We start from the raw sequence: 13,448 nt of genomic DNA on the forward strand, positions 1-13,448 counted from the left end.
TTCTAAAAGCTTTAGATATTGTGGGTTTGTACTGTAAGTATGTATAAACTGCCAAAAAAATTCCTCATTACATGGGATATTTTTACCTGACCACACTGTAAGACAATAATAAAGCAATAACTGTAAGGAAGTCAAAGCCTTGATACTTAACATAGCAGCTGTTATTAAGCAGTTTCTTCTATATGCCAGTGCTGAAAATAGTGATTAGCTGCTCCAAACCAACCTTCAGCCAGTTCCTTTAAATAGCAAAATTGCTGCTTCAACTTGCTTTTGCCTTTGGCTTTCTGGATATAGGCTTTTTAGAAATCTGTATTCAGCATACTCAAAACAGATTAGATTCATATATTTCTTATCTGTTTTATTTGCACAGTTGGAGCACATAGCTGATCCAACACCCAAACTTCTTTCCCCTTTCATTTTATTCAGAGTACCTGGCAAGTGCATGCATTTTAGAAGTTATATTCTAATATATTCAAGTCAGTCAAAAATTAAAAAGAGGGGAAAAAAAACATTTTTATCTATTTTTTTTTTTTGTTTACTTACTGTATGGGAACAGTTGAATCACGGCCTGAACCTCTGCTTGACCACCTGAGGCGAGCGCTGAGTCAGCTGCTGGGGCACAGGTGAATGCAATTTCACCTGAGGGACCGGAAGGGGTGGAAGCCAGGCTGCACCCCTCCTAGACCCCATTTAAGGGCTGACTCCCAAGGAAGAAGGATCTCCAGCTAGAGATCCTTCCTCTTGGAGCCCTTCTGCGAGCCCAGGACACGGGTAAGCTCTTTATTTCATTTCTCCTTTGTAATGTGATAATCTCTCTGGTCCAATACCTGTATACCTGTTTGCCATACACTTACAAATCAAGCCAAAGGCTTAGTTGGGCCCAGAACAAATGTCAGCTGTGTGAAATTTACTCAGCACTCCCAAGAACTGGGCAAAATTGAAAACAGCAGTCAAGAAAGAGTTTTATTCTTTTGGTAGACTTCTACACCTGATCCAACAACTCAAGTTAAACAACTGCTTTCTGTGACTGAGCTAGGAAGAAAAATTAACAGACACATAGCATTTGGAATTGTCAGTTTTCAAGTGCTTCCAGAAGAAAAGCCACTGAATCTCACCTGTACTTGAGAGAACAATCTAACAGGAAGGCACATATTCAGGAAAAATATAATTTAAATACATAAAGCACAAACTGTGTTCAGAACTAATATTGTGCATGCACATAAACACAAGCTAGAATATAAGCCATCATAAACCTAGAACTAGCAGTACCTCAGCTGGGCCTTGACTAAATATCTGAGTTGCATGAACTGATGTCCTATCACAGCTACGCTGGAATTGCTTCCACCTTTGAACAACATTGTTTAACAGAAAATACAGGTGCAACAGTAGGAGGCACATTTTGTTTTGCCAGTTCAAGGAGAACAAGGAAGGGTTATATGGATAATAGGCTAAAAGCATTTCCTCGCTTTTCTAGGATTTGATTTTCAAGAACTATGATTCTTCTATGAAATGTATCCTTCACAGAAAATGAAGTGCAAACTCCACAAATTTGCCAGTTACCAATAATAGACCATAAGACTGAAAAATTGTTTTGAAGTATCAAGCATAAAAACATTTATTTAAAAAGCAAGAATTCATGGAGGCACACAGATTCCCATGAGTCTCTCATGGGAGATGCCTGAATTACACATAAAGGTTTGGTATCTTGCAGAATGCAGAATTTGTACAGTCCACAATATTCTCAGTCTATATTAATTAGAGATATTAACATACAACAACATATGTTATATTATATATATATATTAATATATTATATATATTATACATATATATTGTATTTTATATATTATATGTTTTATCTAATACATATAATATGTATTAGATAAAAAGGGATCTGAGACTATGCTCACGTGGTTCAAGATCTGGGAACTGCAACTCAGGAAACAGATCTTGGGAGTTCTCTGAAATAACTGTCTCAGTGACCTGGTGTGCCAACTAGAGAGGTTTGCTTCCTGCCAGGGGCCCAGGTGCAGGTTGTTACAGAGCTCCAAGCTTGCTTGGTTCTCTGACTACTACTCCCTATCGCTCTTCCATGGGCACAAATGACACTGCCAAGGGCAACCTGTACAACATCAGACATGACAACAGAGCTCCAGAGGCAGTAGTCAAGGACATGGATGCCTAGGTGGTGTTCTTCTCAATCCTGATAATGAGGGGAAAAGATGTGATTGCAGAGATCAACAGCTGGGTGAAGAAATAGTATTGGCAACAGGATTTGGGATTCTATGACCATGACACCCTGTTTGCAGATAGTTTCTGCTTGTAAGAGATGGGATGCTTCTCATTAGGAAGGACAAAGTAATCTTTGCCTGCAGAATGGCTTTCATGGTAGGGAGAGCTTTCTATTGGGAATGATGGGTAAGAGAGAGAGTTGTCAGCAGATATGTGAGGGAGTGAATAACTGACAAGGTTGACAAGCGAAGGGCCTACAGTGAGACAAATCAAGATTTCTCCAAAAACTAGTGTTAAAAAGAAGGAATACAAGCTCTTGAGGAAAGACAGGCTGGGAAAACAAAGAAGGGGAATTGCCCATTGTGTGAGAAAGCTCAAGTGCATGGAGTTCTGCCTACATATGGACAAACTGCACTCTAGAGTGCTGAGAGAGTTGGCAGATGTGGTTGCCAAACCACTCTCCATTTTTCCAGCAGTCCTGGCTAACCAGAGATGTCCCAGTGGATTGGAAACAGGCAAATGTGACGCCCATCTTCAAAAAGGGCCAGAAAGATGATCCTGGTAGCTACAGGCCTATCAGTCTCATCTTAGTGTCCGGGAACGTTATGGAACAGATAATCTCAGGAACCATCATGGACCAATTAAAGGTCAACCAGGGCATGAGGCCCAGTCAGCATGGGTTTACGAACAGTAGATTCTGTCTGACAAACCTGATTTCATTCTATGACAAAGTGACCTGCTTAGTGGATGAGGGTCAGGCTGTTGATGTGGTCTACCTGGACTTCAGTAAGACCTTTGACACTGTCCCCCATAACATTCCTGGGGAGAAGCTGGCTGCCCATGGTCTGAATGGGTGTACAATCCGCTGGGTGAAGCGCTGGCTAGATGGCTGGGCCCAAAGAGTCATGGTCAATGGAGTTGAATCCAGTTGGCAGCCAGTCACGAGCAGTGTCCCCCAAGGCTCAGTACTGGGGCCACTTCTGTTTAACATCTTCAGTGATGATCTTGATGAGATTGAGGGATTGAGTGCACCCTCAGTAAGTTTGCAGACAACACCAAGCTGGGAGGGAGTGTTGATCTGCCAGAGGGGAGGAGAGCACTACAGAGGGACCTGGATAGACTGGATCAATGGGCCAAGGTTAACAGTATGAGTTCCAATAGGGCCAAATGTCAGGTCCTGCATTTTGGCCACAACAACCCCAAGCAACCCTACAGGCTTGTGTAGGTGTGGCTGAAAAGCTGTCTGATGGAAAGGGACATTGGTGTACTGTCAGACAGTCTGCTGAATATGAGCCAGCAGTGTGCCCAGGTGGCCAAGAAGGCCAATGGCATCCTGGCTTGTATCAGGAATGGTGTGGTGAGCAGGACTAGGGAAGTCATCCTGCCCCTGTACTCGGCCCTGGTGAGGCCTCACCTTGAGTGCCATGTTCAGTTTTGGGCACCTCAGTACAAGAAGGACATGGAGGTACTGGAGCAGGTCCAGAGAAGGGCAAAGAGGCTAGTGAAGGGCTTGGAAAATCAGCCCTATGAGGAGAGGCTGAGGGAGCTGGGGTTGTTTAGTCTGGGGAAGAGAAGGCTGAGGGGAGACGTTATTACTCTCTTCCAGTACCTGAAAGATGTTTACAGTGCTAGCAGGGTAGGTCTCTTCTCACTGGTGACAGGTGATGAGGGGAAATGGCCTCAAGTTGTGCCAAGGCAAGTTTAGGTTGGAGGTTAGGAAACACTTCTTTACAGAAAGGGTGGTTAAACACTGGAATAGGCTCCCCAGGGAGTTGGTTGAGTCACTATCCCTGGATGTGTTTAAGAGCTGTTTGGATGTGGTGCTCAGACATATGATATAGCAGAGGGTTGTTAAGAGTTAGGGTACTATGGTTAGGCTGCGGTTGGACTTTATGATCTTTGAGGTCCTTTCCAACCTGACTAATTCTATGATTCTATGAAAGGAGCCAAGTGAAAGATTATCCATAATGATTGAAAAGATAGTTTGGATAATACTGCAGTGGGTGGCTGGTATAGGCTGCCTCAGGAGATCAGCAGATAAGGCCCTCTGCAGAGAGACAGGAGCACCGTCATGTTTGCAGGCCTGAGTTGTGAGAACCATGGGCAGCTCACCCATGCCAATTACCAACACAGCAAGGTGGAAACAAACAGGAAGTTCCTGAAGTGCCTCCATCACAATCTGTAATGAGAGGTACCGTGCTCAATCTCACCTACACAAACCAGAAGGGGCATTTTGGGGATGGCCAGACAGGACCATGGTGATGTTAGAGTTCAAAGTCATGAGAAATGGAAAAAAGGAAGAACACAACACCTGACCACAAAAGAGCTGACCTCAGTCTCTTTGCTTGGAAGGGTCTCTTCCCCGAAGATAAGAAGGACCCAAGAAAACTGGTTAATATTCAAGAATTAGCTTACCCAAGCTTAAGAGCTCTACAAATAAGTCAAGCAAAAATGCCCTGGTTGAGTTCATGATCTTAAGGAATATGGTCATGGCAAGAAAAACAGAATCAAGACCCTGAACTTCATGGTCCAGACGAGGGCCATGAAGATGATCACAGGGCTGGAACATCTCCCCTGCAGAGAAAGTCTGAGGGAGCTGGACTTGTTCAGCCTGCGGAAGAGAAAGCTCTGAAGAGACTTTGCTGTGTTCTTCCAGTACTTGAGGGGAGCTTATAACAGGAGGCAGACCAATTTTTTACATGGTCTGACAGTGATAAGACAAGAGGCAGTGTCTTTAAACTACAAAAGGGGGAATTTATGTTAGATGTTTTATACAAATTTTTTAGTTACAGGGAGGTAAGGCACTGAAACATTACCCAGAGAAGTTGTGGATGTGCAAACAAAAATAAAAATACAGTTCATGCCTCTTCAGGTCACTTTTTTCTTTTAAAAAAACACAACTCATGCTCAGTTTTAAACAGAGCAACGTTACTATGCACAACACTGGATGGTTCAGTGGTTGAAGGGGACAAAGAGGACATACCTTGCAATCAGTTAAATTCTCACTTGCATGTTATTTTCAGCAGCCAGCTCTATTACACCATAAAGTAGGATGGATATTGTAAGTAATTAACTCTATCATTTCTTATTTTACAATTTTCACATTGAGAATCATCCTTCACCAATACTATCCAAGAACATTTTGGTTTTCATGTTATTAGTACATTGTTTCCTCCAGCTTACGCAAAGAAAATAAACCTCTTGGAGTAACAAAACCTAGTAATATTTCTCATTGAAATATTTCAGGTTTTTAATCCAAATTTGAATCTGTTCTCCTTATAGCCTCTCCATTACGGATAACTATAATGGATTCCCATAATTAATTCTGTGAAGCATCTTCTGCATTCATTCTCTATAGATTTATGTTTGGATAATAATTGCTCATTTATGTTCTCTCCTTTCTTTCTAATCTCTTTCTTTGTCATATATTCTCTTTAAAGACAAACACAGAAGAATAAGAGTCCCAATCTATAGTTTAAGTTAATGTTTATGAACAGCAGATAATTAATACTCAATCTGCTTAAAATTTTTAAAAAAGCTCTTCAAATAAAATTCTAAGAATTTCTTACTCTTTATAAAAATCTAGAAAATAAATAAATTGAGGTTGAGGAGTGTATCATCTTCGGTGAGTCATTACATGGTAAAACCTTTCAAACACACTAGCTTAGATTAGTTAATTGGTGCTACCAGAAATCTGCTAACACCAAGACTTTAGATTCCATAAAGGAAATGTGCAACACACTAGCACAACAATAAATTGTATATAAAGCAGTATTAAAATTACTTAATAATAGATAGCTGATAACCCCATGACTATAAAGTACTGATACATTGACATTCTCGGCCTGTGTAATTGAGAGTCCAGGAACAGCATTGAGAAGACTTCCTGCTACTTATATATACATGCATATAGACTTAAAAGTAAGGAAAACCACCATAAAGCAAATTACATAGGTAGCTCCAAAAGTAATCCTCCAGTTTATTTCCATGGAAGTTACAACAGTGATAAAGAGCACAGTAATACTATTTGATAGAACAAACTGTCTGCTACAAAACACATACTTTCTAATCATAGCAAGTTAGCAGGTCCTATAGTTTAAGCCAAAACATTTTACCTCAAAATTCACAACATTCATATTCATTTTAACTTATTCCTAATGCACCTACAAAAAACTTAATATGAAAACAGACTGTGTGAGGAATAACCTGTTAACAATCCACTGTCTTGAAAACAAGTTAAGGCTAATGCATAAGTCTTAAAACGCAATACAGACACAAAAAGTTAGATATTTCTACCCTTAAAAATCTTCCTCCAAAAGAGACATATTAAGGAAGTGCCTATCCCTGAAGACCTGAAAGGCGTTATAAATGATAAATCAGAGGTTACAATTGTTCTGATGTGGAAACTTATTCATCTTAAATCCACTGTCTTTTGCCGATAATAGAAATACTTTCACTTGTAGAATGAGAGAAAGCTGGAATTCGAAATTTAATCTTTGCTTTAGAGTACTATGAATATTTATAGCATTCCCACAAGACTCCCAAAAACTGTACAGATCACAAACTTCACACAGTATTCTTAGCACTCCTGAAACACTGTGTTAAAACTGAATATATAAGAGTCAATGAACTCACAGGCATCACCAGAAAGCGAAATAAATTGAGCCTGAAGAATATGACATGTATAAACTCCAGCCTGACCAGTTCATGCCAACCAGTTGACCGGGTATATATTCCTCCTTTCAGAGGAAGGTGTCCATACAAACTGGAGATGCACAAGAACGCCAAATATACAAATGATATTCAAGATAGAGGACAATATTGGAGATTGTCGTGATTAACTGTTAAGCAAGCTTCATCTCCTTTTCAAGGCCCATCTACACATATATCACTAAAATGTAAAACCTGTTTATATCAAGATTAATATTTCCAGATTATGCTACATCAGTTTTACAAGAATTTCAGGAAATGGGAATGAATTTGAGAACTTCTGAAAATACTGCACAATAAAAAAACATTGATTAATTTTGGATTGTTTGTTTTTAAGATCTTTAAAGCATTCTGACATGTTGGGTCATCATAATCACATTTTGTTTCTAGATAGTTTAGAAAAGGTAGAAGAGAACAGTTCCATAACATTTTCTGTCAAACACAACAGTCAGTTCAACAGTTCTATTACATCTTAGGTAAGGGGCTTAGTTGCAGGCTTTTACCAGTACGTAGATGTTTTCAGAATTATAGAAGGTAATGGCAGCTAGGAGAATAAGAAAGACATTCTGCTTACCTGAACATCTGAACTATGACTTCCACTTTTTGAAGCAAACAAACAATCCTCAGAATCAACTGAAAGCAGAGTGGGAGCAGAACGGAAGAGGTCCAATTGGGATCCTTGACTGAAGTTTATAGTCACTGGATTTTTTTGACCATCTTTTACTGATTCACTCAGATTGATCACAGAATCTCGTATGTTTGAAATAATCTCATTATTTTCTGCCAAAAGGCGTTCAAGATGATCTATTTTCTCTTGCAATATTGAAAGCTGGCCCTGTGTAAAGAAAAATGCAAATTTAATTACATCTCAGACTAATTCTTGATTTTTCCTTTTACATCAATTTCACAGTAGTAATGTTATCACAAAAATATTCTATATTTTATATGAAGACAAAAATAAAGAAGAAATCAAACCAACACAAAAAACTACTCTCAGAACATGAAAAAACAGCAGAAGTGATATGAAAGTATTCCTAAGAGGTCGTGTTGTTTCAAGTACCAAATATGCCTAGATCAAATTTTTCATGTCTATTAAAGATGAAGATTTTTTTTGCACATTTGCCACTGCATCAGAACACCAAATGGAAAGCCATTTTCTTTAGACATGGAATTAACAGGACATAAATACATTAGTTTTTCCCCTCTACAAGTGAAATGTTTCAATAAATATTGTTTTTTATTTTCAGTGAAATGTGGAGACAAATTAACTGAAGCACAAAAAAAGATTTCCTTAACTGCCTGAATATTCTAATAATCTGTCTAATTAGACAGTCAATACTGTTCTGTAAAAGAACAGTTCAAACCAATAGCATCTGCACTTAGAATACCATATTCAGTAGCTGGAGAACAGGATTCTGTAGATAATTCTAGTGTACACCACAAAACAAAGGGCAGAAGATAACATCAACACACCAAAAGAAGTCAACATAGCTCCAAAGTAACTTGGAAGCAGAGGTGCAGACCTAAAGCACAAAGCAATTTATGGCATTTAATTACTGTAGTGTTGGAGTACAAGAGGTAGCATAGGAGGTGAAGATGCCTAGAATGGTACTGCTCTTTGACAGACTACCACTCATTCAAAATCACTTTCGGTAAGCTTTTATTTATTTATTTTTCGAACAATGTGTTAGCTTATGCACAGTCACAAGAGGCCATATCACCCAGCATGTTTTTAAGGTTATTTAATCTTACTAATAATTTCTTTCTTTCCTCAGAAAGATTTCGACTTAACAATAATAAAAGATAGAAAGGAATTGGGGTTTTTTTCCTCTATTTTTAAAGTTGTGGACAGACCCCCAAAAATATACAGTGTCTGAACTTGTTTTGTCAAGAAGTTGTAATTGCATCAAAATCATCTGCGGATTCAAGTGTTTACATTTCACTCATTACACAAAATACAAATAATAGTCATTCAGTAGACAATCATTCTGTGATCTATACTTTTAATGGCAAGTTAAACACTTTCCTATGGAAAGTAAGAAGTAGAACAGAATAGCATCAGCAAGACCCTCAGTGTATTAGACTTTTTCTCCCCATGACAATCATTCACTTAAGAGCCTTCCATTTTCCTCTTCATGTACAAATTGCCTTGTTCAAAAGCCAACTAATTCCAACTTCTGTAGTTTGCAAGGGATTAAGTCTTCTTTTAAAATTGTGATGAGCACTGTACTTTAAGTTCTGCTCAGTTTCAAAGGTCTGTAGGAAAATACATCCCTTAATACAAGATACCAGTCATCCTCTTGAGCTCTACTAGTCATTTCTGTAATTTCATCTCTACAACAGTTCTTCATAATTGTGCAGAAGACAAGTTTTAGTCTTTTTTAAATTTTACAGTTGGTAAGTTTGTCCCCTCATTTTCCAGGCTGTGCAAAATGCTGATTCAGTGTTTTGCTCTGTTTTTAGTTTTATGCATCCTGAAAACAGTAAGAGTTTTTAAACTATAACACATGTAAAACCCTATTATTTCTCAAAAGACAAAAATGCATCTTGACAATAGGTCCAAATCATGTTAATTGAAATATAGGGGAAAGACCCTAGGTTCTACACAGACTGAAGTCAAATACCCGAAACTTAAAAAATAAAATAAACAAAGAACAGGAGATCTATATGTAGATGACAGGAGACAGGAAAGAAAGAAAAAAAAGTGTCGTCCCATGCCCCCTAGTGGCCCAGAAGAAACAATGAAGCTGAGAAATGAACAATATAAAACAATACTCAGACTATACAGGCTGCCCAATGTAGCCTCAGATCTTTACATTCTTAAAAAGTAAAAATATAGCTATCATCTACTGTTGCTATTACCTGCTTCACTGCATATGATTATTGTTCAAAAGTGCCAAATGAGTAAGCAGTTAAAATGTTACTCACACCTATCTCACCACTATACACTCCTCTTCTGCAACTGTAAAAACATACAACTGTTTAAAATTTATCTTCTCATTCGTGTATGTTTTAGAAATGTTTTACCTATGCCTACAAGTGAAGAGCCTTACAGTTGATTACCAATAGCCGACCAACTATCCTGTCATTGATTACACCACTAATCTGCCTCATGTCATCTAGCTCAGTACCGACTTTCCAGAAGCTGTAAACAGCACACAGAACATTTAAAAAAAAATAACACTGAATGCATGTTTAGACTCATCCTTCCACTGGCATATACTGCCAGCTTCTGGCAGCCATACAGAAACTTCTGAAGTCAGAGGTCATGTTATATTTCTTGTATCTGTAGGATGAATGTTTTGCTTAAATTTCTATGCTTTAAACCTTAAAATACCTATGATATGTTCAAGCATTTTAAAGCATGTTATATGGCAAAAATATAATTTTAAAACTAAGTTCCTAAAGCTTGTTTTCAAATAGTAATTTTTCCCCATTCATCTTCAAGTAATGATTTTATAATAATTTATAAAATATAAGAATTTATTATAAATTTCCATCAATCATTTATTTTAAAGTGGAAAACTCAAGTCTACCTATAACACTGAAGAGCAGTGATTTTTATGAGAATATTAAGCATGCAATTACTTCATCTTTGGGGATAGAAATCTTTACCTAACCTCCCACAGTGGAAACTAACAATAGACATTAATTAAAACTATCTGCTTTCTTTTCCAAAGGCTACGAGACCTATCATGTCTCGCTTATACACATTTCAAACAGGACATTTAATAACTCAGCTTGAAAGGAAAACATCAAATAATAAGCTATAGTTAAGAATATTTAACTACAGCCTCATGCAGTATCCAATTTAAAACTGACAGGTAAGGAAGTCTTTGTAGATTTTGAAAATATTTTCAATTCTCATTGCACAATATACCAGCTATTGGATTTAACTTTAAGAAACAGCAGTATCACAAACTAAAAGTGGATCCCAGATTTCATGAAGTATAAAAATAGTGAGTGTCAAGAATCCATTCTCAAGTTCATAATTTCATACAGAACCCTTACCAAAAGCTTTTTTTATTTTCCCTCCAGTCTACATCCACCTTTTCTCCTTACTCACATTTTTAGCGGGTAGGAGTAGACAATATTTAAAATGTAGTATTCAATTATGAAATTACTTTAGAACTTGAGATAAACATGAAAAATACTCTAAGCCTTCAAGACAATGAAAATAGCACAAATGGAATTCAGTTTCAGCTTTGATAGAGACAGGTAACTGACTTACACTGCCCCATTTTCTAATTGCCAATTTAGTAGTAAAACAGATTAGCAACATGTTACAAGAGCACCAGATAGGTCTAATTAAAAGATAAATCAAAAGATAAAACGCATAGGACCTCTACTGATCATTAAAATCATACTTCAGCAGTATTTTTCTAAATTAAGTTTGAACGTTTTCCACATATTGCAAGTGAAGGGCAGTTTTATTTTATTTTAAATATCTGAGCAGAGATGCATTAATTTTATTAGTCAATTGTACCTGAAATGCTGTAGTCTAAATGGCTTTGTAAATACTAGACAGCAAAACATGGATTGCTATACAATTCATACACATCAGCACATTTTGCTGAGAGTTTACAGCATTAGCTCTTCCTAGAACAGAAGCAGTCCTCTTCCAAGACTGAGTTCCACTCAACCATGTAGAAAACGGGAGATATGCTTTCTGGATAACTATTGCTCAGTCTAAATGGAGACCACTAAATGCCACTCCGTGAATCTACATGCTTATTTTACATAAGGAAATGAAGTGTGAAATTAAGTGAATCATTTGACTTATAAAACCAGTCAACTACTTTTTAGTAACTTTGGTAAAAATGTCTTTCTTTCATTTCTCTCCACCTTCAAATATTGAAGGGCTATACAAATAAAGATTTTACTTAAAAGTAAGAAGGCCACATAGCTCTCACTTCACAGTGATGATAAATACTACTACATGAACTTGGAATATTCTAGGCTTCTGTGTAGCGCAAAGTACCAACAAATCCAGTAGAACTGAAACTAGGTAGATCTGCTTTGGTAGAATGGCCTCACTTGAACAGCTCATCTCTTTGGCATCCCCAGAGTTAAACAGGGTTGGAAGATTTCGTTTCAGTCTGAAGTGAGGATAACAAAGATTAAATCTCTGCCCATTTGGGGGAAAATGAAAAGAAAAAAATCCATGCACATTAGTTGCATTGAAGAACCTGCTCCTACCACTGTCGGAAGGAGCTACATTTCTTTCCATTTCTAATCTTTTCAAGACCCTCTCTTCAGAACACTGCTTTCTCACTGTCTCCCACTTGTTCTTGTCTATTTGTACTTGATACTGTAGGAAGGACTCTCCCTAGAAAGGAAGCACACTGTTAAACAGCACAAGGAGGAAAGCCCAGTAACACAATGAAACATTGTGTGCAACGAAGGATGGACAGCAAGCTGAACAGGAGCCAGCAGTGTGCCGCAGCAGCCCAAAGGGCCAACCATAACCTGGGGTGCACCAGGCCTGGGCACTGCCAGCTGGTGAGGGAAAGGCTGTCCCACTCTGGTCTGCACTGTGTAGCCTCACCTGGAATGCTGGGTGTGGGTTCGGTTTATGTCCACAATACATGGACATAAAACTATTAGAGAGCATCCGAAGGGGGACTACAATGGTGGAGAAGGGAGGGCAAGGTGTGCAAGGAGTGGTTGAGGTCTCTGGGTCTGTTCAGCCTAGAGCAGAGGAGCTAAGGGGAGGCCTCATGGAAGCTGCAGCTTCTCACAGCGGGCACTGAGTTCTGCTCTCTGTGACAGGGCCCGAGGGAATGGCATGGAGCTGCATCAGGGGAAGGGCAGCTGGGAGTTAGGGAAAGGGTACGCACCACAGAGCAGTCGGTATGGAACAGGTTGCCATGGGCAGCAGGCACAGCCCCTGTGCTGGAGTTTTGGGAGCGTTTGGACACTGCTCTCAGACACAGGGTATGAATTTTGGTGTGGAGCCTCAAATTGGACTGGATGGCCTTTGTGGGTCCCTTTCATCTCAGGATATTCTGTTGCTCTATTCTGGGCAAGACAAAATAATTTCCTCCATCTAAGTATTCAACAGTGCAGAAAAGAATATTAGTAGCAACTTTAACTTCCACAGTAATGTTCACTCATTTTATAAATGCATTTCCTTTCAACAGGCAACTACTGACCATTCATGAAGAAGAGAGACTGGTAGCACAAAAAATTGAAGTGGGAGCATGACAGTGCATGACAGGCCCATGGACGAGGTAATCACAGAAATTGGCAGGAGGAAGAGAAATCCACATTACAGATGTCTCAGCTTAGGATAGCTAAAACTTACTATTATATATCTAGAAAGTGAGCCGGAAATCAACAAGTGCTTGGTTCAAAACCAGCTCCCTCTCACCCACATGAACAAACTGGATGCCACAGAGGAGCCAGCAGTGTCCTACTTAAGAGGCTCTGGTGCACAAATAAGCTGAGGTGAAGAAAGCAGATTACCAGAATGAACAGAGTTCTCCCAGTGATGTGCAATCCAA

At 38.7% G+C, this 13,448-nt stretch overlaps 1 protein-coding gene across 2 annotated transcripts in view; it reads right to left on the reverse strand.

The window, feature by feature from the left end:
* Nucleotides 1-13,448, reverse strand: part of MAN2A1 (mannosidase alpha class 2A member 1) — a 119,733-nt gene that overhangs the window by 98,666 nt on the left and 7,619 nt on the right. For both annotated transcript variants that reach the window (XM_003643046.5, XM_046905798.1), the window contains exon 2: nucleotides 7,517-7,777. In XM_003643046.5, coding sequence (XP_003643094.2) covers nucleotides 7,517-7,777 — 261 coding nt within the window. The remainder of the gene's footprint in view (nucleotides 1-7,516; nucleotides 7,778-13,448) is intronic.

Source organism: Gallus gallus, chromosome Z, assembly GCF_016699485.2.
Source record: "Gallus gallus isolate bGalGal1 chromosome Z, bGalGal1.mat.broiler.GRCg7b, whole genome shotgun sequence".
In the NCBI taxonomy this organism is placed as follows: domain Eukaryota; kingdom Metazoa; phylum Chordata; class Aves; order Galliformes; family Phasianidae; genus Gallus; species Gallus gallus.